This window comes from Pongo abelii, chromosome 14 (assembly GCF_028885655.2).
Source record: "Pongo abelii isolate AG06213 chromosome 14, NHGRI_mPonAbe1-v2.0_pri, whole genome shotgun sequence".
In the NCBI taxonomy this organism is placed as follows: Eukaryota; Metazoa; Chordata; class Mammalia; order Primates; family Hominidae; genus Pongo; species Pongo abelii.
This window is the reverse complement of record NC_071999.2, coordinates 27930825-27956933: the sequence shown is the minus strand read 5'-3', so window position 1 is coordinate 27956933 and position 26109 is coordinate 27930825. Positions and strand designations below refer to the sequence as shown.

Here is a 26109-nt window from a genome sequence, read left to right as displayed (position 1 = left end):
AAAATAATAACTTTAAGTCTACAGACAAACAACACTTTGAAATATTTTTTTGGCAAACTGAAAAACTCAATGAAAACTGTTTTAACTCCAGGGAAAAAAAATACAAAATGCATTCACCTTCACAATTATACTTTTAATTCTGTAATTTACCTCTACCAATGTGTCTGTAACCATTCTGATGATCTGGCCTCTTCGCCACTGATTTTTATCTTGGATCTTAACAGCACAGTGCATATCATTTTCCCATTTAACAGGTTCCCATTTTGAGTTTTGATAAGCAGCTATCATCTTTTCTTCTAAACTATAGAGATAAAAAATATTTAACTTTCCAAACCTTTTCTTATATAATTCTCTGGCTACATGTTTTCTACAATCCCTGCTTGCTCATTCCGCTCCAGCCAAGCTGGACACCTTGTTCTTCCTTAAATGTACAAGTGTATTTCTTCCTCAGGTTTTTGAACTAGCTCTTCCTTCTGCTTGAGATAAACTTCCCTCAGACCCTCATGTGGCTTACCTCCCTCCTTCCTTCTTTGGGGCCTGTTTCAAAAGTCACTGTCTCTGAGGTCTTCTTTGACCATCCTAAAAGTGCCTTCCTCCCCAAATGCTTTATTTTTTTCTATTTCCCTTATCACCATCTGCCACACTAAAAATTTTATATGTTCACTCTCTCTCCCTCTACTAGAGTTTAAGCCACATGATAACAAAGATTTGTCTATGTTTTATACCAGGGTATCCCTAACACTTATAATACTGGTTATCATATAGTAGGTGCTCAATAGGTATTTGTAGAATGAATAAATTCTAATACAGCGAAAACAGCCAACAGATATCCTATTTTCATACTTCTAACTAGCTGAGACTACTTAGTTAAAATAATTTCGCTTGTAAAATCTACATTTATGACTTCTAGATCTTTGAAACAGAATAAAGGATAAAATCATATGCAATATTTTCCTTATATATTATATTATATATATATATATATATTATACCTATTAAGTAAGTTTTCAGTTAACAACCACTGAACATAAATCTTCTCAGGAGATATTACATTACAGATATGCACAGGCAATTCTTTATTATAAAGTGACTGAAAATTCTCATTAGGTAGAGATTTTGCAGACACAGGATTTAAGTTGTGTACTTCATTTGAAATAATTTCTTCTGGAGAAGGATCCCAAACTTCAATATGCATTTGAGAATTATCTTTGAGGATGTATCTGAAAAACAACAAAAGTTAATGAAAAGAACTGTATGCAAAATATTTGTTTGCATTTGCTCAGGTCTGTATCTCGACTGTGATGATGCTTGTATGACTATTTTTGTCAAAATTCATTTAACTGTGGACCTAAAACAGGTGACTTTTTACTGTATATAAGTTATACTTCAATAACCCTCACTTTAAAAAGAAGGGAGAAGATTCAATCCCAAATTTTTTTTTTTTTTGAAATGGAGTCTAGCTCTGTCACCCAGGCTGAAGTGCAGTGACGTGATCTTGGCTCACTGCAGCTTCCGCCTCCCAGGTTCAAGCAATTCTCCTGCCTCAGCCTCCCAAGTTGCTGGGATTATAGGCACCCGCCACCATGTCCCGCTAATTTTTTGTATTTTTAGTAGAGACGGGGTTTCACCTTATTGGCCAGGATGGTCTCAAACTCCTGACCTCATGATCCGCCTGCCTCAGCCTCCCAAAGTGCTGGGATTACAGGCGTGAGCCACTGTGCCTGGCCCAGTTCAACATTAATTTGAATGTTTATTCTCATTTCTTTTCCGCTCTCATTTGAGACCTATAGTGGAAAAGCTCCTGATTCTAGCTCCTCCAGCATGAGAGTGAGCAGGAAAGCATGTCCACAGATCATTAATACTAGTATGAGTCACTGCAGGCCTCTATGGGGTGTCACTACTTCTTTGGCTTATGCTGACAGGCATCACATGTGGGTGCTATCTGAATACTGGCTTTCTTTTTTCTTTTTCTTTTTTTTTTTTTTTTTAAGACAGAGTCTTGCTCTGTCAGACAGGCTGGAGTGCAGTGGCACAATCTCAGCTCACTGCAACCTCCGCCTCCTGGGTTCAAGTGATTCTTCTGCCTCAGCCTCCCGAGTAGCTGGGACTATAGGCGCGCACGCCACCACACCCAGCTAATTTTTTTATTTTTAGTAGAGATGGGGTTACAACATATTGGACAGGCTGGTCTCAAACTCCTCTCAAGTGATCTGCCCATCTCAGCCTCCTCCAGGGCCACTCCCACTGCACAAGTCCCTATTGTGGAAGAATTCTTTGTCTTGACCTCAAAACCCTGCCACCTGTCCTTGCCACCACTCTACTCTTCTGCTTCTGGGGTCACCCTAACCACTAGCCTGTCCTGGGTGAGTATTAGCACAATGGCTCAAGCCTGGTTATCATTCAAAGTATCTACTTGAATCCAGGAAAATTAACATTTCTACAAATGGAAATGTAAGCTACTCTACCACTACGCTTATTCTCCATCCTGCCATTTCTCTTCCCAATTCCTTTCTCAATTAGGCACAAGGGGCTTCCTAAGCAGAAATAAGACGGCAGTCTCCTTTCCTTAGAAGCACTCTCAAGGAGCCTTTCTCTTGGTTTCTGGGTTCCTTAGTAATGGAGGGAAAAGTCACTCTAGTCCTCATTAATGACTCCAGTTATTTTCTATTTTTTCTGATCCAGGACAGGGAAAATTCCCAGGTCTACAGTCTAAGCTCATCTCCAATGGAGAATGATATGCCACTTTCCCTTCTTGCGATTACAATGTTACATAAGAACATGAACTAACAATGAAAGCTTACATATCTACTTACCCTATTTCATAAGATGCTAGGCCCTCTTTAACTAGCTGGTCATTAATACTAGTAGTAGTCATTTCAGGAGCACCAAGAGAATCGAAAAGCTCAACTAAGAGCACATTATCTTCCAGAATTTCTGTAAAACCATTAAGAAAGTTTGGGGAAAGAAATATGTCACAAAATATACTAAATGAGGCAATTTTTTTTTTTTTTTTTGGAGACAGAGTCTCACTCTGTCGCCCAGGCTGGAGTGCAGTGGCGCGATCTCAGCTCACTGCAACCTCTGCCTCCTGGGTTCAAGTGATTCTCCTGCCTGAGCCCCCCGAGTAGCTGGGACTACAGACACTGTCGCGCCACCAGGTCCAGCTAATTTTTTTTGTATTTTTAGTAGAGACGGGGTTTCACCATGTTGGCCAGGCTGGTCTTGAACTCCTGACCTCAAATGATCTGCCCACCTTGGCCTTCCAAAGTGCCGGGATTACAGGCCTGAGCCACCGCACCCAGCCTAAATGAGGCAATTTTTTTAAAAATTGGAAACTTAATTTCTTTCATTTGCACACATGACATTTCTTGTAGAATAATGTCATAGTCGCTAGGAGTTAGAGTAGCATTTTGCAGATATAAATGGTCAGTGTTATCTGTAACATATACAAATTAGTGAACATTTTATTTTAGGTTACTGTGTGCCATTATATAAAGAAATCAGTTCAAAGCTTTTAGATTCAGGAAGTATATTCATTGAAGAAGTGTTCTGTTGTATTCTTAATTGTTTTATGGAACTCAACCAAGTTCCAGGAGGACCAAGGTGAATGAAAGTTAACTCAGGCCAGTGATCATCTGCAAAGGTTTAAGCTTTTATAAAAATGGCACAAAGTTTAAAACAACAAAAACTCAATCTAGAACCCTCAATTAACTAGAACTTTTTTCTGTCTCCATGTTTTTTAGGACAAACCATCTAACTTTTAATTCTGTTTATCAGATCTATTTCTTAAACTAGACTGGGAGTTAACTGAGTGTAAGGCTTGTGTCTCATCTGTCTATTTACTTATTTATGGTACACTGCACAGGGAAATTGGTCAATAAGTATCTGAAATATGGTAGACAAATTTCTTTAGAAAACATCTCTAAAAAATGCACTGAGATCTGTATATGCCTACACCTTTCCAGCTGGTAGCTGCTAGTCAGAATGATTCTAAATAAAAAGATAACCATTACCAACAGCAACATTCTATATTAACCAAGTTATAAGAGTTATAACAGTATACATTTAAAAGCTTTTTAAAAATTTTTTTCCATTAAGTTATAGGGGTACAGGTGGTATTTGGTTAAACGAGTAAGTTCTTTAGCGGTGACTTGTGAGATTTTAGTGCACCCATCACCCAAACAGTATACACTGTACCGTATTTGTAGTCTTTTATCCTTCGCCCCCCTCCTACTTTACCCCCAAGTTCCCAAAGTCCATTCCTTTGCGTCCTCATGGCTTAGCTCCCACATATCAGTGAGAACATACGATGATTGGTTTTCCATTCCTGAGTTATTTCACTCAGAATAATAGTCTCCATTCTCATCCAAGTCACTGCAAATGCTGTTAATTCATTCCTTTTATGGCTGTATAGTAGTCCATCATTCATATTCACACACACACATATATATGTATAAATCACAGTTTCTTTATCCACTCATTGATTGATGGGCATTTGGGTTGGTTCCACGATTTTGCAATTGTGAATTGTGCTGCTATAAACATGCGTGTGCAAGTGTCTTCTTCGAATAATGACTTCTTTTCCTCTGGGTAGATATCTAGCAGTGGGAAGGCTGGATCAAATGGTAGTTCTACTTTTAGTTCTTTAAGGAATCTCCACACTGTTTTCCATAGTAACTGTACTAGTTTACAATCCTGCCAGCAGTGTAGAAGTGTTCCCTGTTCACCCTACGCATGCATCTACTGTTTTTTGATTTTTTGATTATGGCCATTTTTGCAGGAGTGAGGAGGTGGCATCGCATTGTAGTTTTGATTTGCATTTCCCTGGTCATTAGTGATGTTGAGCATTTTTTCATACCTTTGTTGGCCGTTTGTGTATCTTTTTTTGAGAATTGTCTATCCATGTCCTTAGCCCACTTTTTGATATTTTTTTTCTTACTGATTTGTTTGAGGTCATTGTAGATTCTGGATATTAGTCCTTTGTCAGTTGTACAGATTGTGAAGATTTTCTCCCACTCTGTGGGTTGTCTGTTTACTCTGCTGACTGTTCCTTTTGCCGTGCAAAAGCTCTTTAGTTCAATTAGGTCCCAGCTATTTATGTTTGTTTTTACTGCATTTGCTTTTGGGTTCTTGGTCATGAAATCCTTGCCTAAGCCAATGTCTAGAAAGGTTTTTCCAATGGTATCTTCTAGAATTTTTATAGTTTACTCTCTTAGATTTCAGTCTTTAATCAGTCTTGAGTTGATTTTTGTATAAGGTAAGAGATGAGGATCCAGTTTCATTCTCTTACATGTGGCTAGCCAATTATCCCAGCACCATTTGTTGAAAAGGGTGTCCTTTCCCCACTTTATGTTTTTGTTTGCCTTGTCAAAGATCGGTGGCTGTAAGTATTTGGGTTTATTTCTGGGTTCTCTATTCTGTTTCATTGGTCTATGTGCCTATTTTTGTACCAGTACCACACTGTTTTGGTGACTATGGCCTTATAGTATAGTTTGAAATCAGGTATTGTAATGCCTCCAAATTTGTTCTTTTTGCTTAGTCTTGCTTTGGCTATGTGGGTTCTTTTTTGGTTCTATATGAATTTTAGAATTTTTTTTCTAATTCTCTGAAGAATGATGGTGTTATTTTGATGGGGATTGCACTGAATTTGTAGATTGCTTTTGGCAGTATGGTCATTTTCACAATATTCATTCTATCCATCAATATGGGTACCACTGCAATATGGTAGAATCAGATGGATTCTACCCATCCAATATTGATTCTACACATCCATGGGATGTGTTTCCATTTGTTCATGTCCTCTATGATTTCTTTCAGCAGTGTTTTGTAGTTTTCCTTCTAGAGGTATTTTGACTTCTTGGTTAGTTATATTCCTAAGTATTTTATTTTTTTGCAGCTATTGTAAAATGGGTTGAGTTCTTGATTTGATTCTCCGCTTGGTCGCCGTTGGTGTACAGAAGAGCTACTGATTTGTGTACATTAATCTTGTATCCGGAAACTTCGCTGAATTATTTTATCAGTTCTAGGAGCTTTCTGGAGGAGTCCTTAGGGTTTTCAAGTTAAACAATCATTATCATCAGCAAACAGTGACAGTTTAACTTTTTCTTTACTGATTTGGATGCCCTTTCTTTCTTTCTCTTGTCTGATTGCTCTGGCTAGGACTTCCACTACTATGTTGAAGAGGAGTGGTAAGAGTGGGCATCCTTGACTTGTTCCACTTCTCAGAGGGAATGCTTTCAACTTTTCCCCATTCAGAATTATGTTGGCTGTGGGTTTGTCATAGATGGCTTTTATTACATTAAGGTATGTCCCTTGTATGCCAAATTCCTGGGAGTTTTAAGCATAAGGGGATGCTGGATTTTGTTGAATGCTTTTCTGCATCTATTGAGATCATGTGATTTTTAATTCTGTTTATGTGGTGTATCACATTTATTGACTTGCATATATTACATCCCTGCATCCCTGGTATGAAACTCACTTGATCATGGATTACTTTTTTGATATGTTGTTGGATTCGGTGAGCTAGTATTTTGTTAAGGATTTTAACATCTATGTTCATGAAGGATATCAGTCTATAGTTTTCTTTTTTGGTTGTGTCCTTCCCTGGCTTTGGTATTAGGGTGATGCTGGCTTCATAGAATGAATTAGGGAGGGTTCCTTCTTTCTCTATCTTGTGGAATAGTGTCAAAAGGATTAGTACCAATTCTTCCATTGTCTGGCAGAATTCTGCTGTGAATCTGTCTGGTCTTTTTTGTTGTTGGTAATTTTTAAATTACCATTTCAATTTTGCTGCTTGTTATTGGTCTGTTCAGGATATCTAATTCTTCCTGATTTAAGCTAGGAGGGTTGTATTTTTCCAGAATTTAACCATCTCTTCTAGGTTTTCTAGTTTATGTGTGTAAAAGTGTTCATAGTAGCCTTGAATGATCTTTTGTATTTCAGTGGTGTCAGCTGTAATATCTCCTGTTTCATTTCTTAGTGAGATTATTTGGATTTTCTCTCATTTTCTTGGTTAATCGTGCTAATGGCCTATCAATTTTATTTACCTTTTCAAAGAACCAGCTTCTTATCTTTTGTATTTTTTGTTTGTTTCAATTTCATTTAGTTCTGCTCTGATATTGGTTATTTCCCCAGGTTTGGGTTTGGCTTGTTCTTGTTTCTCTAGTCTTTGAGATGTGACCTTAGAGTGTCAGTTTATGCTCTTTCAGTCTTTTTGATGTAGGCATGTAGGGCTAGGAACTTTTCTTAGAACCCACCTTTGCTGTATGCCAGAGGTTTTGATAGGTTGTGTCATTATGTCGTTCAGTTTGAAGAAATTTTTAATTTCCATCTTGATTTTTTGACCCAATGCTCATTCAGGAGCAGGTTAATTTCCATGTATTTGCATGGTTTTGAAGGTTCCTTTTGAAATTGATTTCCAGTTTTATTTCATTGTGGTCTGAGAGAGTGCTTGATATAATTTCAATTTTCTTAAATTTATTGAGGTCATATGGTCTTAGAAATTTCCATACGCTGTTGAATAGAATAGGTATTCTACAGTTGTTGGATGAAATGTTCTGTAAATATCTGTTAAGTCCATTTGTTCCAAGGTATAGTTTAAATCCAGTTTCTTTGTTGACTGTCTTGATGACCTGTCTAGTAATGTCAGTGGAATATTGAAGTCCCCTACTATTATTGTGTTGCTGTCTATCTTATTTCTTAGGTCTATTAGTAATTGTTTTATAAATTTGGGAGCTCTAGTGTTAGGTGCCCATATGTTTAAGACTGTGATATTTTCCTGTTGGACAAGGCTGTTTACCATTATATAATGTTCCTCTCTATCTCTTTTAACTGCTGTTGCTTTAAGTTTTGTCTGATATAAGAATAACTACCCTTGCTCGTTTTTGGTGTCCATCTGCATGAAATGCCTTTTTCCACCCCTTTAGTTCAAGTTTATGTGAGTCCTTATGTGTTATGTGAGTCTCCTGAAGGCAGGAGATGGTTGGTTGGTGAGTTCTTACCCATTCTGTGGTTCCGTATCTTTTAAGTGAGCATTTAGGCAACTTACATTCAATGTTAATATTGAAATGTGAGGTACCATTGCATTCATGGTGCTCTTTGTTGCCTGTGTACTTTGGTTTTCTTGTTCTTTGTTTTTGCTTTTTAACTTGTATTTTTGTTTTACAGGTCTGGTGTGATTTATGCTCTGAAGAGATTATGTTTTGATGTGTTTCCAGGATTTGTTTCAAGATTTAGAACTCCAAAATTTTAGTAGTTCTTGTAGTGGTGGCTTGGTAATGGCGAATTCTCTCAGCCTTTGTTTGTCTGAAAAAGACTGTATCTTTCCTTCATATATGATGCTTAGTTTCACTGGATAGAAAATTATTCGTTGATAAGTTGTTTTGTTTGAGGAGGCTGAAGATAGGGCCCCAATCCCTTCCAGCTTGTAGGGTTTCTGCTGATAAATCTGCTGGTAATCTGATAGGTTTTCCTTTATAGGTTACCTGGTGCTTCTGTCTCACAGCTCTTAAGATCCTTTCCTTTGTCTTAACTTTGATAACCTGATGACAATGTGTCTGGGCAAAGATCTTTTTGCGATGAATTTCCCAGGTCTTCTTTGTGCTTCCTGTATTTGGATATCTAGGTCTCTAGCAAGGCCTGGGGAGTTTTCCTTGATTATTCCCCCAAATACATTTTCCAAGCTTTGTGCTTCTTGTATTTGGATGTCTAGGTCTCTAGCAAGGCTGGGGAAGTTTCCCTCAATTATTTCCCCAAATATGTTTTCCTGAGGAAGAAGAGAAGTCTATGGTTTGGTCATTTAACATAATCCCAGACTTCTTGGAGGCTTTGTTCATATTTTCTTTTTTCCTTGTCTTTGTTGGATTAGGTTAATGTGAAGACCTTGTTTTCGAGTTCTGAATTTCTTTCTTCTACTTGTTCAATTCCATTGCTGAGACTTTCCAGAACACTTCGCATTTCTAAAAGTGTATCCAAAGTTTCCTGAATTTTTGATTGTTTTAAGCTATTTCCTTGAATGTTTCTCCCTTCACTTCTTATATTGTTTTTTGGATTTCCTTGCATTGGGCTTCGCCTTTCTCTCCTGATTAGCTTAATAAATAATCTTCTCAATTATTTTTCAGGTAAATCAGAGACTACTTTTTGGTTTGGATCCACTGCTGGTGAACTAGTGTGATTTTGGGGGGGTGTTGAAGAGCCTTGTTCTGTCATATTACCAGGGTTGGTTTTCTGGTTCTCATTTGGATAAGGTCTGTCAGAGGGAAGGTCTAGGGCTGAAGACTGTCGTTCAGATTTTTTTGTCTCATGGGGTGTTCCCCTGATGTAGTACTCTTCCCCTTTTCCTATGGATGTGGCTTCCTGTGAGCTGAACTACAGTGATTGTTGTCTCTTTCTGGGTCTAGCCACCCAGAGAGTCTACCTGGTTCCGCGCTGGTACTGGCGGTTGTCTGCAGAGAGTCCTGTGATGTGAACCACCTATGGGGTCTCTCAGCGGTGGACAGCAGTGCCTGTTCTCGTTGAGGTGGTGATGGGGTGAAATGGGCTCTGTGAAGGTTCTTAGCTTTGGTGGTTTAATGCTCTATTTTTGTGCCAGTTGGCCTCCTGCCAGAGGTGGCAATTTCCAGAGAGCATCAGCTGCGGTAGTACAAGGAGGAACCGGTGACGGGCGGGGCCGTAGAACTCACAAGATAATATGCCCTTTCTCTTCAGCTACCAGGGTGGGTAGGGAAGGACCATCAGGTGGGGGCAGGGTTAGGTGTGTTTAAGCTCAAGACTCTCCTTGGGTGGGTCTTGCTGAGGCTGCTGTGGGGGATGGGGGTGAGATTCCCAGATCACTGGAATTGTGTGCCTAGGAGAATTACGGCTGCCTCTGCTGAGTCATGCAGGTTGTCAGGGAAGTGGGGGAACGATGGCAGTCACAGGCCTCACCCAGCGCCCACGCAAACCAAAGGGCCAGTCTCATTCCCACTGTGTTCCCCCCATCAGCCCCAAGTCTGTGTCCAGGTGGAAAGCAATATGGGTTTGAAAACCTGCCCCAGGCTATCTGCCTCCAAGCTGGGAAAGAAAAGGGCTTGGTTCTTCCCCTCCCTGTGGAGTCTGCACACCAGATCTGTACCCTCCCCCGAGTTCTGGCCAGGAGGCTTCTCACCCTGTTCAAATTGTTACCAAGTTCAGCTAGAGATTTCCTTCTCCCTGTGGAGTTTTACCCCCTGCTCCTCTCCCATTGAATCCCTGTGGCACCAGGCAGGAATGGGCTGGTTGGGGACCCAGTGAGCTCCCAGGGCCTTTCTGCTGCTTCCTCTACCCCTATATTTCACTCAGCTCTCTAAATTGACTCAGCTCCAGGTAAAGTTGGAAACTTCTCCAACAAACAGACCTTCAGCTTCTCCAGTGGAAGTGTGTTTTCAGGAGAGGAGGGTCTCCCTTTCCCACTTCTGCAGTTGGGGTACTCAGTTTTGGGGGCTCTCCCGGGTCCTCCAGGAGCAGTCCGCTTCCTGCAGAGGGTTTGTTGCTTTTTTGTTGTTGTTGTTAATTTGAGACGAAGTCTCGCTCTCTCACCCAGGCTGGAGTGCAGTGGCACAATCTCGGCTCACTGCAACTTCTGCCTCCGAGGTTCAAGTGATTCTCCTGCCTCAGCCTCCAAGTAGCTGGGAGTAACAGGTGCGTGCCACCATACCTGGCTAATATATATATATATTTTTATTTTTAGTAGAGATGGGGTTTCACCATGTTGACCAGGCTGGTCTCAAACTCCTGACCTCAGGTGATCCACCCACCTCTGACCTCCCAAAATACTGGGATTACAGGCATAAGCCACCACACCTGGCCTAAAAAGCTTTTTTACCAGGAGTTGAAAAAAAAAAAAATTCCTGGCTACTTTTCAATGTTCCAGATAAATTATCTAGACACAAAAGGCTAAGCAACACTGAGCCTCAATAAACTTTGATCTCCCCTGCTTTTCCATCTCCTGTTAACTTTAGTTCTTTGGTTTTATACTTCTTATGCAAAAAGTTTTTATTCCAATAGGGTCAACTTTCTCTGTGTTCTGTACCTTTATCATCTTCCCTGCTCTCCTCTTAATCATATATAAATGTTCCTTGCTTTCTAAGGTAACACAGCATGTATTAATGGCAGGTTCCTGTTCTCAGCTGTGGTAGTTCACTTTATTATAAAGGTCTTGAACTCACAATTTTACTGCTGTGCAGGTGAATGGGAAAAGACAGTTTTGGTTTGGCAAGGCCTTCTGGCACTCTTTAAATAAAATAATCTAGGTTAATAACTATGCCACAGCTAGTGTTTGGATGTCACTGGTATTAAATAATTATGTGAAAAAGAAAGAAGAGGAATCAAGAAAGAAACCCAAGAAATCTTGATTGACTGTCCATGGGAAATTATTCTAGGAGGGGGCAAAAACCCCACGAAACATGATTCCTAAAGGAAGGCTGGAAAACAGTTATACAGGTTAAAGTTGGCTCAAAATCAGTGGAGACTGTTCAAGGACCAAGAGGTCTTTAATTCATTTGTTCATTTCAGAGAAGCTAAATAGAAAACTTCTATAGCCTAAGGATACAGTCTGTATAATCACATTCCTCTTAAATGACACTATTTCTTTAGAACAATTTCTTGTTCTGAAGTAAATAAATTATCAGAGATATACTATCATTTCTAGGTTATGACTTTGAGCAATTCATTTCTAGGCTCCAGTTTCCTCACATTGAATAGTCCAATAGTCTTACGATAAAGGAAAGACATGGATACAGTAAAAACTACCCCTGAAAGTCCCATACATCTATGCTAAGAAAACATGGTCTCATGTATCCTGCACTACTATTCATTAAGCCCAGCCCAGCCCAGCCAGTGTGTGTTACAACTTTGGAACTTATCAAAATATCAGATGAAAAACAGATTCCTGGTCAGGCACAGTGGCTCACACTTGTAATCCCAGCACTTTGGGAGGCCAAGGAGGGAGGATAGCTTGAGCCCAAGAGTTCGAGACTGGCCTGAGCAACAAAGTAAGATCCCATCTCTACAAAAAAAATTTAAAAATTAGCTGGCCATGGTGGCATATGCCTGTGGTCCCAGCTACACGGGAGGCTAAGGCAGGAAGATCACTTGAGCCCTGGAGGTTGAGGCTGCAGTGAGCCATTGTTCACACCACTGTACTCCAGCTCGGGTGACAGAATGAAACCCTGTCTCAAAAAACAAAAAAACCAAACCAGATTCCCAATCCCCGTATCTAAAACCCTTAGGGCCAGGCATGTTTCAGAATTCAAAATTCTTCTAATTGAGAAAAGCTACTCGGCACCTATCCTGCATATGTATCTAATACCCCCAGCAGAGTCTGGGGCAGCAGCCCACAAACATTATCTTGAAGTAAAATATGAATATTCACTATAAACGAGATAAAGACTATATACAGCCTCATGCCAATTCAGAACCAATTTTGCTGCTGAACTTTTGATTTTCAGAACTTGTTATGTTACAAAATTGTGGGCTAGTGGTCAAGACTCTATTTTGGGCCCAATTGCTCCAAAAAAGGAGTAACTTTTTTCAAATTATGCTGAGAACCCACAGTTGAATTCACTTAAGCCAGTGAGACAAAAAAACAGCAAGGAAAAGCTGTTTACCAATCATGTCCCACCTCCCCTCACTTTCCTGGAAATTAAACATTAGCATCCACTATGTTAAGGACAAGGACAGAGCCCTAGCAAAAATGCAAACAAATAAAAGAAGCTAATTCCTGGCTTTGGGGCTTTCAAGGGGCCATGTCAAGGGTGACTTGATCTTTTATGGTGATTTCTGTCCTGATGACTTTAGAGTCCATAAAAGATATAATTCCATTGTACCTAATTCTCAACAAATCTTATCTCTCACCACTACTACTGATGGCACACTGAATTTAGTCTAAAATTTGACAAATGTTATTCATATTATTATTTAAAATTATATGTGATTACATAACAAGTAAAAATGGAACTTACTGATAACTGAACATGTCATAAATTTATCTTGAGCCTTTTCTTCAAATTTTTCTTTAGCTTCTTTGGACCACTGCATTGTCCTTTTATATGGTTCAATATAGGCCAACTTACATTTAATTGCCTGTGTCAGACAAAATTCCACCATTAAGAAAAAAATTTAATTTCTACCTACTTTAGAATTCAAGTTTTATGTAAGTGTGTACAAAACTAATCTTCATGTTTGAATTTAATACATATTAGAAATAATCAAATAATGTGTGAAGGTGTCTGTAAAAGTACTTTATAAACACAAATCATTGAAATCAGCAGAGTATTTGGCTGAATGAACCATTGTACATTCACATACCGGAATAACAAGCATTCATTACAGACACTTATGATACATTAATTACTTGTAAAAAGCAGGTTACAGGACGATTTATAGTCTGATTCTATAACTGCTGAAAGCACAGAAGATGTATCTGGAAGTACAGATATCAAAAATATTGAACAATGATTCTGAGTGATTCTCCCTTTTGCTCATTTGTTTTTTTTTTTTTTTTTTGAGACCGAGTCTTGCCCTGTCACCCAGGCTAGAGTGCAATGGCATGATCTCGGTTCACCGCAACCTCCACCTCCCAGGTTCACGCAATTCTCCTGCCTCAGCCTCCTGAGTAACTGGGATTACAGGCACACACCACCACGCCCAGCTTATTTTTTGTATCTTTTTAGTAGAGATGGAGTTTCATCATGTTAACCAGGCTGGTCTCAAACTCCTGACCTCATGATCCCCCCGCCTCGGCCTCCCAAAGTTCTGGGATTACATGCATGAGCCACTGCGCCCAGCCTGCTCATTTGTATTTTAAAATTTTTTTCTATAATACTACACATTTCCTAAAATGAAAAACACGGCTTAAAAACAACTCAAACAGTATATAAATTAGAAAACAAGGCTCCTTCTTACCCTTCTTTCAGAATACTACTCCTCCCCAGAGATAAACAAGGTTCAGTTTTTTACATATTCTCCCAGGCTTCTCTATTGTACACACATATATACTTAAGTATAAATATGATCACAGTAGAAGTACTTTTGAGATAAGCATTTTTAACTTGATATATCATGAACGTGACTCTTACCACAATATATGATCTCAAAATGATATATTAAAAGCTGCCAACAAGTACTTAAGACATAAATATACCTGATTAATGTTTAATATGCTTATTTGCCATGATATACATATTATTTCTTCAATAGTAACCACAGCAGCATTTATCTATAGTCCCTGTATCAGAAACTAGACAAAAAGGGAGGCTAATATTTCTATGGTGACAATAGCTTCTAAAAATACTTCCATATTTGTGCTGATATTCTAGCCCTAGAATTCATAATAAATAGATTACCTTCTCTGGGGCATTCAGAAACTCATCCTTTATTTTACGCACGTCTTTGATTGTTATTTTTGCAGTATTACCAAAGTCCACATATCTAACTTCAACTTCCTGATGTCCAGGCAATCCTTGAAAAATTATGAAATTAGAAATTACAAACTTGGAAACAGAATTATCTAGAAAAATTTAGACTGGCTTATAGCCAAATAGATTAGAATACTTTTAGCTTCAATATACAAACTCTTTTATATTTATATTTTATATACATACTTTTTATATTTTATATATATACTTTTTAAAATGTAAAAAATATTTCAAATATGTGAACCCCGAAATCATCCATAGTGCAGACTTATAAGAATAAAAAACTAGTATGCTTTAAATATTCAAAGGATAGCCAAAATCAGGATAACAAAATTATATGGCAGGTGGTATGACTTAAAAGTTAAGAATTAGGCTTTGAGTCAGACTGACCAGTTTAGAACACTAGCTCCATCACTAAAATTCTATGTGACCTAAAGCAAGCTAATTAATATCTCTAAGATATTACCCTGAGCAAGTTACTTTTTCTCTCTAAGCCTCATTACTTCATCTGTAAAACGGATACAACAATATAATCTAACTTCATGAGATGTTTTTGGAGGATTCGCCTATTTAAAAAGCACAAGGTAGAAAGTAAGCACTTAATACATGTTTATTGTGAGTCAACATAGATGATCAAACAAGGCAAAAGATTCAACAAACTAAAGATTCATTCATATAACAGTATCTGTGAAATTTTGAAAAAATATTGTACTTGGGGTATGTTGCAAAAAAACAAGTAGAGAGAGACCTCTGTGTCAGTCTATTCTCTATACTTTAAAGAAATCTCTGGAAGTTTCAAACACAGAGAAGTTTTTAAAAAAGACGTATCACACACTAACCTTTTTGAAAACACTCAAAATACATAGTTTTCAAACTTAAAGACTAATACAATATCTATCATTTCAATATGCAAGAAAGTCCAGTATTCTCTGCTCCTTGGCAGAAGTAGAAGCAAGTGGCACGGCACTAGCACTCACTCAAGATGACACTCCAAACATAGGCCCTACGGTAGGAGATACCCATGATAATTGAGAAGATATGTGTTATTATAAAGCCAAAAGACGGGGGAAGCTCTCCCAACTTCCACTGGAAACCCCTTGCTAGAAGGATGTTCTCAATTCTGCCAATGCCATTAGATTCTTACTCTTCCTAAAGTCTCTGAATGAAAATGTAGTTTTAAACAAATAGACGGATATGGAAAGTAACTTAAAGAATGTTATTGTTTTATCTTAATTATCACATGAGAACAGAGTCAGACATGGAAGGTCTCAAATTTCCCCATTTATGTTCTCTGGAGAAACTATGGGAAGATGGCTCCACGCGAAAAAGGGAATTAAACTCAAGAGGTAAACATGGCATCCATAAAACAAGGGATCCAATACTGGAGGACAATGAAGTGTATAGCCAACTGAAATACATTTCCAGAATAAAAAATGTGTAGTAAGCCTAGAGGGTAAGCAGCCCAATTGGAGACGATAAAGGATGTTTTTGGCCACATGTGATGGCTCACACCTGTAATCTCAGTGCTTTGGGAGGCAGAGGCAAGAGGATCACTTGAGCCCAGGAGTTTGACCCCAGCTCTACAAAAAAAAATATATAAATTAGCCAGGCGTGGTGGCAAGTGCCTATAGCCCCAGCTAAACTTGGGGCTGAGGTGGGAGGATTGCTTGAGCCCAGGAAGCAGAGGTTGCAGTGAGCCATGATCATGTTCCACTGCACTCCAGCCTGGATAACAGAGTAAGACCGTCTCAAAAAGGATGTTTTCATGCTTTAAAAAAAAAAAAAAACTAACATTTATCATATGGAAAATGGTTTTGAACTATTAAAAATACACTCACAAATTAAAAGAAAACAAAGTGAAAAGTGAACATAATTATGAACTCACAATAGAATTAAACAAAGTATACTTTATGGCTTTATTTACACAGAGTATGAATTTAATGAAAAATTGTGATACAACTATAGAAAAGAGAAAAAGGAGGACAAAAGGGCTATGGAGATCCAAAACTTGTCTGACAGAATAACAGGTAATATCTAAAACTGAAGTGTCAACTGAAGTATTACATATTAGAAGAAGGAACACAAGTAAACAACAAAATAGCTGAAAGAATGAAAAGTAATTGCCTTCAAGGAGGGAAGTGGAGTGTGTCTTTTAGCATTAACTTTTAAATTAGGCAGATAAAAAACAAAAGAGCTACTATTCACCAAACCAAGTATCATCTTCAAGATGGAGTTCAACAGGACCACAGAAGATACAGGAAAATGGGCCAAACAAATCACACATACATTTCTATTAGCACCCCAAAAGTGGTGCTAATAGAAATGAAGAAGTAGAATGAGCACTATGGACACTCCATCTTCCCCAAATGTTACTACTCAAAGATTTCAGAGGCCTTATTGTTCACCAAATAGATAACATTTTCAAGCCAATAATCCTAATTTGAAAAGCAGTTGCAAAGTCCTTAGTGTCACGAAAATGCTTTTGTTTGCTCCAAAGATACTTACGAAACTATACAGTGGTATCTTCATTGCAATCGTTGGAATGTTTTTGTCTCAAAATTCATGTTGAAACTGAATCCCTAATGCAGCAGTACTTGGGAGGTGACTGAGTCATGAGGTCTCTGCCCTCATAAATGGGATTAGGTGCCCTTATAAAAGGGCTTGGTGAAGGGAGTTTGCCTTCCTTTTTCATACTTCTGGCATCAGAGGTATAATGAGAGACAGTGTCTCTCCCCTCTGGAGGATGCAGCAACAAGGCACCATCTTGGAAACAGAGACTAAGCCCTCAGTAAAACAGTGCCTTGATCTTGGACTTTTTAGACTCTAGAACTGAGAAGTAAATTTCTATTGTTTATAAACTACCCAGTCTATAGTATTTTATTACAGCAGCACAAAACAGACTAAGACATTCGTAAGAACCACATTTGAAAATCTGTAGTTAGTTCAAGTCACTAACCATTAACAAAATTAAAATCAATGGTGACAAATGAAGGATAGAAAACTCAGGTTGGAAGAATAGTTTTGACACAAACAGAACTGATTATATATTAGGAGTAATTTGTAAAGATCTTAGATTACCTTAATAATGGAGAAAACATTTTAAACAGTATCAAACTAAAGTAAAAAAAATTGCCCAGCACAGTGGCTCATGCCTGTAATCCCAACACCTTTGGAAGGCTGAGGCAGGCAGATCACTTGAGGTCAGGAGTTCGAGACCAGCCTGACCAACATGGTGAAATCCCATCTCTACTAAAAATACAAAAAAATTAGCCGGGCATGGTGACTTCTCTTTTTTTTTTTCTTGAAACAGAGTTTTGCTCTTGTTGCCCAGGCTGGAGTACAACGGTACAATCTCAGCTCACCGCAACCCCCGCCTCCCAGGTTCAAGTGATTCTCCTGCCTCAGCCTCCTGAGTAACTGGGACTACAGGCATGCACCACCACGCCCAGCTAATTTTGTATTTTTAGTAGAGACGGGGTTTCTCCATGTTGGTCAGGCTGGTCTCGAACTCCCGACCTCAGGTGATCTGCCCACCTTGGCCTCCCAAAGTGCTGGGATTACAGGCATGAGCCACCGCACCCGGCCTTTTTTTTCAGACAGTCTTGCTCTGTCGCCCAGGCTGGAGTGCAGTGGCACAATCCCAGCTCACTGCAACCTCCGCCTCCCAGGACCAAGTGATTCTCATGCCTCAGCCTCCTGAGTAGCTGGGCTTACAGGCACACACCACCATGCCTTGCTAACTTTTTATTTTTAGTAGAGACGGGGTTTTGTGATGTTGGCCAGGCTGGTCTCGAACTCTTGGCCTCAAGCAATCCGTCCGCCTCAGCCTCCCAAAGTACTGGGATTTACAGGCATGAGCCACTGCACCGGCCTTTCACTCTTTCAATAAAAAAAGGACATATCTACAAACTAGAAAGCATGTAAAAGAAACAACACAATGGGTTAAACTGCCTATGGTATATCTAATTTCATAACCCACAAAAGCTTAGTCTGTAATGTTCTGTCTTAGTCAATGCTGGGGAATAATAAACTTTACTATTTTTGTTGCTAATACCTCCATTTTCATAACTCTTCTGTCTTCAATCCCGCTTTTTATTCTTCCCATTATTTCATAAGTTGAATCAATTACTTAAGGAGGATGTAGAAAAAGTAGAAAAAATATATCGAGAAAACTAGCAGTTCAGTCAATAATTCCCAGGAAAGAAAAATATATTAAAATTGAAGGGAAGCAGAGAGGACACAAAGGACTTACCTTTAATTTGTACCTTGACAATCAAAATAGCATGGGACAGACAAACAGTCAACATCAAGCTAGAGTTCACCGGTTTTTGAATAATTAATTTCTGTTGCTTTGTTCTATCTATACTACTTTTCCAGCAAGATTTCCAATGATCAAGTTCTAGTCAAGTCAAACAAAATATCAGGAGATAGATTCACCTTTCAACATTATCACTAGCTTTTCTAAAGAGAGACGACAGAGCAAATGATAAGATCAAATAACATTACTTCCAAGACTGAATTGGTACCAACTCAAATGATATTAGTTTTGAAGTATAACATCTCCCTGTAGAAACAGCATGCATTCTCCTACCGATAACTTTTGCTCGGTACCAAACTCCATCTTCAAATTTAGCTACACAGACTTCATCTTGAACTGGACAGAGGATTTCCAGATTTTCTCCATCTTCACTTTTATAGAATTCCTCAATTGTCTTTAATAGAAATAGAAAATCCAGGCCCTCTATCTGGCAAATAAAGGGATAAAGCACTGTCATTTCACAGAAACTTAAAATGTAAGTGTTGAATGAATTACAAGCACTGTCACTGAAATTATGAAACATTAAAACTTGAATGTAAATCTATCAATTGTGTTATGTAATTTATTTTACAAAATTTTATTGCAGAACCAGTATAGAAAATTAGTATAGACATAAAAATAAAGTCACATTCTGCCAGATAACTTAGTGTATATATTCTTCAAGATATTTTTCTATACATACACACACACACTCACTGTATATTTTTTACCAAAACTAGACTTTACCACACATACAATCACTTACATTTTTCTATCATTTCTCACTTGTTCTATTTCAGTAACTGTTCCTACTAGCATTTCTAGGTCACATTTAGTTTTCCTTAACTGATCCAAACCCATTACAAACCAAGATTATATACTGCTTCTGACTGTTATCTCCATAACACTTCTATAATCTAGTACAGTCCTCTGCTTTTAATGAACGTGTCTTGTTGAAGACAGCCACCTTATTTTTCTGCAGAATTCCCCATACCTTATGGATTTATGTGGTTATATCCTCATGCTGCTATTTAGCTTATTCTTCCATGGAGTAAGGTCTATCTGCTGAATTTTCCAAAGGCTGAAAGTTATTCCTAAGGGTTTGACGGATCCAAGGCAAATCTTTTTGGCTAGACTGTGTCATAGGTGGCTTTTTCCCACTCAAGTTGCAACACATCAAGGCCTAATACTTAATGACTATTAATATGCTAAGATTCATTTATCAATTGCAGTGATGATCTTGACCCCTCTCAATGTGTATAGTTCTGTTTATGCCCTTGTAATAACCAAGTCTTAAGAATTTATGTGGTGCTACTTTGGCATTATATGAATATCCAGTATCTTATCAACCATCCATCTTAATGTGAACTGATAATTCTTCCTTAAATCAGTAATAATTCAGTAGGGTTTGTGGAATGATTGCATTCTTTAGTAATACAGACTTTTCTCTTATTAAATGGTGCTATCTAGTATAATCAAAAAATAGTTTCTAAAGTTTCCTATACTATCAAAAAAATCAAGGATTATAAGTTTATTTCTCCAAATACCAATTCTTAATGCTAAAAAATATTTTGAAATCTATTTCAATGGAAAAAATGAATTTTATTCTTGTGAGTATAATGATGCAAGTGAAAATTTTCTGAATCCCTATCTTTTCTTGTTATTTCATTTAAATTACTTTAAAACTACTTTTAAATTTCATTTCTAAGTAGATATTATGCAAATTCTTCCATTAACAAGTAAGCCAGAGTGAACATTTAAAAATTCAGCAGAGGAATGACGCCAACCAAATAGAAGATTAGGAAGCTTTAAGTTCTTGTTCCAATACAGAAACATTGAAAAAATGAGAAAGTGTCTCAACCAACTTTATTAGATCAGATCTCTGCAAAGCAATTCAAAGTTTACAGTAACTAAGAAGCCTAATGAAGTAAAAGCAATTTTCTAAATGGTAGGAAAGTTTTGTGGTATTTTTACTTGCCTCACCCTACCCTCTTCCCAGAATGACAATGGTCCTGGTCTTAAGCAGTGGCAGTCCAGTTCTCAGTTCCCTCCCCTGAACCAGAGGGAACAGACCAGAACTTACATGCAAATTACTGTGTATATGTATTCTAAGTCCGGGAGATACCGGCAAGACTGATGCAAAGAGCTAGTTTTTGTTTCATATAACTTGGAACACAGGCAGGAAGAACTGCAGGGCATTTGTAAACGTGGCAAAGGGGAGTACAAGCACAGCTGCTTGGAAGGAAGAGTTTATGAGTAGAAACATACAATAGACCATCTAAGGCCAGGAGAATCTGGGGTGAGAATCTTTACGAAATTAGGACATTCAAAAGCTGTCATATATATGGTAGAGTTTACAAAGCCACATGTCTGCCCTGAGAAGATGCATGCCCAGAAAAGAAATAAAAAGACTTTAACTATGACCTCAGGCTGATTCCTAGGCTCAGCCTATCTAAATGGTGAAGAAGTGCCCACCAAAGAGCTAGTCCGCAAAGTCTAGGAAAGATGGCGCCTTCCTCTTTCTCTGTCTCTTGTTTGTTTCAGCTCCTGACATTCAAGGAACTCTGTCAATCATTAGCCGAGTACAAACCAAAGAAACAACAGACTTCAGTGATCATACATGACAAGGAATGGTCTTTGAAACAGTTTGGAAAAGTACCAAAACAAATGAACTACTACAGCTTTTAAAACAACTCTCTTGGCCGGGCGTGGTGGCTCACACCTGTAATCCCAGCACTTTGGGAAGCCGAGGCAGGCAAATCATGAGGTCAGGAGTTCAAGACCAGCCTGGCCAACATGGTGAGACCTTGTCTTTACTAAAAATACAAAAATTACTCAGGCGTGGTGACAGGCGCCTGTAATCCCAGCTACTCGGGAGGCTGAGGCAGGAGAATTGCTTGAACCTGGGAGGTGGAAGTTGCAGTGAGCTGAGATCATGCCATTGCACTCCAGTGTGGGCGACACAGCCAGACTCCGTTTTTTTTTTTTTAAAAAAAGAACACAACTCTCTTAATCCCAAAAAAGAGCTATAGGAGTTCATCACCACTATACCTGCCTTACAAGAAATTCTATGAGTTCTTAAAGTTGAAATGAAAGGACATTAACATGAAAACATACGAAAGTATGAAACTAACTGTAAAGATATGACACAAAGTGTCAAGAATTCCTGACCTCACTGAAAACCAGAAATAAGCAGTAATCCTGAAAGGGGACTGAATAGGGCTTGCAGGTACTGACTGATATCAGAAGTTTCTGTGTCAATGCATCAGGGACCTCTGTCATTTCATTTTATATTCATGACCCTTTAGGTTTCGTTTCATATTGACACAGGAGTTAAAAAGAAATTACTGAGGCCGGGTGCAGTGGCTGATGCCTAAAATCCCAGCACTTTGGGAGGCCAAGCGGGTGGATCACCTGAGGTCAGAAGTTCGAGACCAGCCTGGCCAACATGGCGAAACCCCATCTCTACTAAAAATACAACATTAGTCAGGTGTGGTGGTGCACGCATGTAATCTCAGCTACTCAGGAGGCTGAGCCAGAAGAATTGCTTGAATTTGGGAGGTGGAGGTTGCAGTCAGCCAAGATCGTGCCACTGCACTCTAGCCAGGGGGACACAGTGAGACTCCATCTCAAAAAAAAAAAAACAAAAACAAAAAAAAGAAATTACTTAGGCAGAGAGTGAGAATACAGGAAGGAGTCCTCGGCAAGGTCTTCCTTTTCAGTGAAAAGCAGCCCCCAAATCATTTTCTAACAAAGAGCAGCCTATAAAATTGAGCTGCAGACACAGATACCGGCAGTTGCGCCAATCCTGTTCAAAATGGCAGCTCCATCCTCCCTTCTCTCCTTGCCAGCCACATGTACAGTAAGAAGCACACAGGATGGTGTCAGTCAAGTGGAAAGCCCATTTGCATAATAAGATTAGGGTGGGGTGGCCAGCCTTTCTGGCGTGCTATGTAAACATCAAACCTGACTGAACCAATCTGTGGGCCCTATGTAATCAGACACCACCTCCTTAAACCTGCCTACAAAATCCGGCACATCCACCGCCAGCCAGTCTTTCCCTTTCAGAAGCCCCTTTCTCTCACTAGAGACAGAGCTGCTCTCCTTTCTCTTTCTTCTGCATATGAAACCTCCACTCAGGACATAGGCATGGGCAAGGACTTCATGTCTAAAACACCAAAAGCAATGGCAACAAAAGCCAAAATTGACAAATGGGATCTAATTAAACTAAAGAGCTTCTGCACAGCAAAGGAAACTACCATCAGAGTGAACAGGCAACCTACAAAATGGGAGAAAATTTTCGCAACCTACTCATCTGACAAAGGGCTAATATCCAGAATCTACAATGAACTCCAACAAATTTACAAGAAAAAAACAAACAACCCCATCAAAAAGTGGGCAAAGGACATGAACAGACACTTCTCAAAAGAAGACATTTATGCAGCCAAAAGACACATGAAAAAATGCTCACCATCACTGGCCATCAGAGAAATGCAAATCAAAACCACAATGAGATACCATCTCACACCAGTTAGAATGGCAATCATTAAAAAGTCAGGAAACAACAGGTGCTGGAGAGGATGTGGAGAAATAGGAACACTTTTACACTGTTGGTGGGACTGTAAACTAGTTCAACCCTTGTGGAAGTCAGTGTGGCGATTCCTCAGGGATCTAGAACTAGAAATTCCATTCGACCCAGCCATCCCATTACTGGGTATATACCCAAAGGACTATAAATCATGCTGCTATAAAGACACATGCACACGTATGTTTATTGCGGCATTATTCACAATAGCAAAGACTTGGAACCAACCCAAATGTCCAACAATGATAGACTGGATTAAGAAAATGTGGCACATCTACACCATGGAATACTATGCAGCCATAAGAAATGATGAGTTCATGTCCTTTGTAGGGACATGGATGAAATTGGAAATCATCATTCTCAGTAAACTATCGCAAGAACAAAAAACCAAACACCGCATATTCTCACTCATAGGTGGGAATTGAACAATGAGAACACATGGACACAGGAAGGGGAACATCACACTTCAGGGACTGTTGTGGGTTGGGGGGAGGGGGGAGGGATAACATTGGGAGATATACCTAATGCTAGATGACGAGTTGGTGGGTGCAGTGCACCAGCATGGCACATGTATACATATGTAACTAACTGCACATTGGGCACATGTACCATAAAACCTAAAGTATAATAATAATAATAATAATAATTACAATAAAAGAAAAAAAAAATACTAAAAAAAAAAAAAAAAAAAAAAAAAGAAACCTCCACTCCTAAACTCCTCATGTGTGTCCGTGTCCTTAACTTTCTTCGTGCGAGATGACAAAGAAGCTGCTTCAATATTTTCTGAAATTCTTTTAATAATTATGCAGACATGTGCAACCAGAAAAAAAATGCAAATCAAAAATACTCAACTGTCTTAAATATGTTAAAAGGGCTAAGGGAAAACAAAGAACTAAAGAAAAGTGGGAAAATGATATATGAATAAAATGGGAATAGCAGCAAGTGATACAAATTATAAAAAGGAAATTCTGGAGCTCAACAGTATAATAACTAAGGAGAAAAAATTCAATGCAGGGGTTCAAAAGCAGCATTGAGTGGAAAGAAGAAAAATAATCAGTGAACTTCAAGATAGGAAAATTTAAATATCAAGTCTGAGAAGCAGAAAGAAAAAAGAATGGAGACAAATAAACAGAGCCTAAGGGGCTCAAGTGAACCAATAGAGACATTATGGAAGTCACAGAAGGAAGAGAGAGACAAAGAGGCAAAAAATTATTTTTAAAAATGGCAGAAGTCCCCAATTTAAAGAAAGACATGAACCTACAAATCCAAGAAGTCTAATGTTAGGAGTTGATTTGTATCTTCCCCCAAAGATATGTTGGAGAGCTATAATCTCCAGTATCTCAAATATGACCTAATTTCGATACAGGTTCTTTATAATCATGTTAAAATGAGGTCATTAGGATGGGCCCTAATTCAATATGATTAATGTCTTTATAAAAACAGCAAAATTTGGGTACAGACAAATATACAAGGAGAACTCCATGTGAAGATGAAGGGAGAGATCAGGGTGATGCAGCAAAGGCAAAGGTGCACAAAAGATTGCCAGCAAGCCACCAAAATCTAAAGCAGAGAGGTGAAATGGATTTTCCCTCAAACCCCTCAAGAAGAAATCAACTCTTCTGACAAACTGATCTCATACTTCTAGACTCCAAAACTGTTGACAATAAATTCTGTTGTTTAAGCTACCCAATTAATAGTAATTTGTTACACCAGCTCCAGGGAACTAAGGCACTATTAGACTCCAAATAGGATAAACCCAAAGAATCATATACCAAGACACATAATCAAATTCTAAAAAAGGCAAAGCCAAAGAGAAAATCTGGGAAGCAGCAAAAAAGATGCAACATGTCATATACAAAGAGACTCAAGAAGATTGTAAGTCAGTTTCTCATATTAGAAATCTTGGAGGCCAGGCCGGGTGTGGTGGCTCATGACTGTAATCCCAGCACTTTGGGAGGCCAAGGGCGGTGATCACTTGAGGTCAGGAGCTTGAGATAAGCCTGGCCAACACAGCCGAAAGCTATCTCTACTAAAAATACAAAAATTAGCCGGGCGTGGTGGTGGGCACCTGTAGTCCCAGCTACTCAAGAGGCTGACGCAGAAGAATTGCTTGAACCCGGGAGGAAGAGGTTGCCGTGAGCCAAGATCGCACCACTGTACTCCAACCTGGGTGACAGAGCAAAACTCCATCTCAAAAACAAAAACAAAACAAAACAAAACAAAAAAGGCCAGGTGCAGTGGCTCATGCCTGTAATCCCGCACTTTGGGAGGCCAAGGCAGGCAGATCATCTGAGGTCAGGAGTTCTAGACCAGCCTGGCCAACATGGTGAAACCCCATCTCTACTAAAAATATAAAAATTAGCCAGGCATGGTGGCACACACCTGTAATCCCAGCTACTAGGGAGGCTGGGGCAGGAGAATTGCTTGAACCCAGGAGGCAGAGATTGCAGTGAGCAGAGATCGTGCCAGTGCCTCCAGCCTGGGCAAGAGAGCAAGACTCTTGTCTCAAAAAAAAAAAAAGAAAAAAGAAAAAAGAAAAAAGAAAGAAATCTTGGAAACCAGAAAGAAATGGGAAGACAGAGATATATATGATGTACTAAAGAAAAACACAACCTGTCAACTGAAAATTATACATTTGGCAAAACTAACCTTCAAAAACGTGAGAAAAATTAAGACAGTCCCAGATAAACAAGGGCTGAGGGACTCTACTACCACTAGACCTGCCCTGTAAGAAATGCTAATGGAAGTCCTTCAGGTTGCAATGAGAGGACACTAGACAGTACCTCAAAGTCACA

The 26109-nt window shown here is 38.9% G+C and overlaps 1 protein-coding gene across 15 annotated transcripts in view; it reads right to left on the bottom strand.

The window, feature by feature from the left end:
- The window catches only part of LOC129049645 (RING finger protein 17), a 119744-nt gene that overhangs the window by 39850 nt on the left and 53785 nt on the right, over positions 1-26109 (bottom strand). For 10 of the 15 annotated variants that reach the window (XR_008512876.2, XR_008512875.2, XR_008512877.2 and 7 more), the window contains 7 exons: positions 19024-19177; positions 18685-18831; positions 14361-14476; positions 12978-13098; positions 2814-2934; positions 993-1220; positions 151-301 (listed from right to left, as the gene is read on the bottom strand). Coding sequence is in view for 10 of the 15 variants with exons in the window: in XM_054529460.2 (XP_054385435.1) it covers positions 151-301; positions 993-1220; positions 2814-2934; positions 12978-13098; positions 14361-14476; positions 18685-18831; positions 19024-19177 (1038 nt within the window). In the remaining 5 variants the exon portion in view is untranslated. The remainder of the gene's footprint in view (positions 1-150; positions 302-992; positions 1221-2813; positions 2935-12977; positions 13099-14360; positions 14477-18684; positions 18832-19023; positions 19178-26109) is intronic. The other 5 variants (XR_008512878.2, XR_008512879.2, XM_054529459.2 and 2 more) reach the window with 1 other exon arrangement.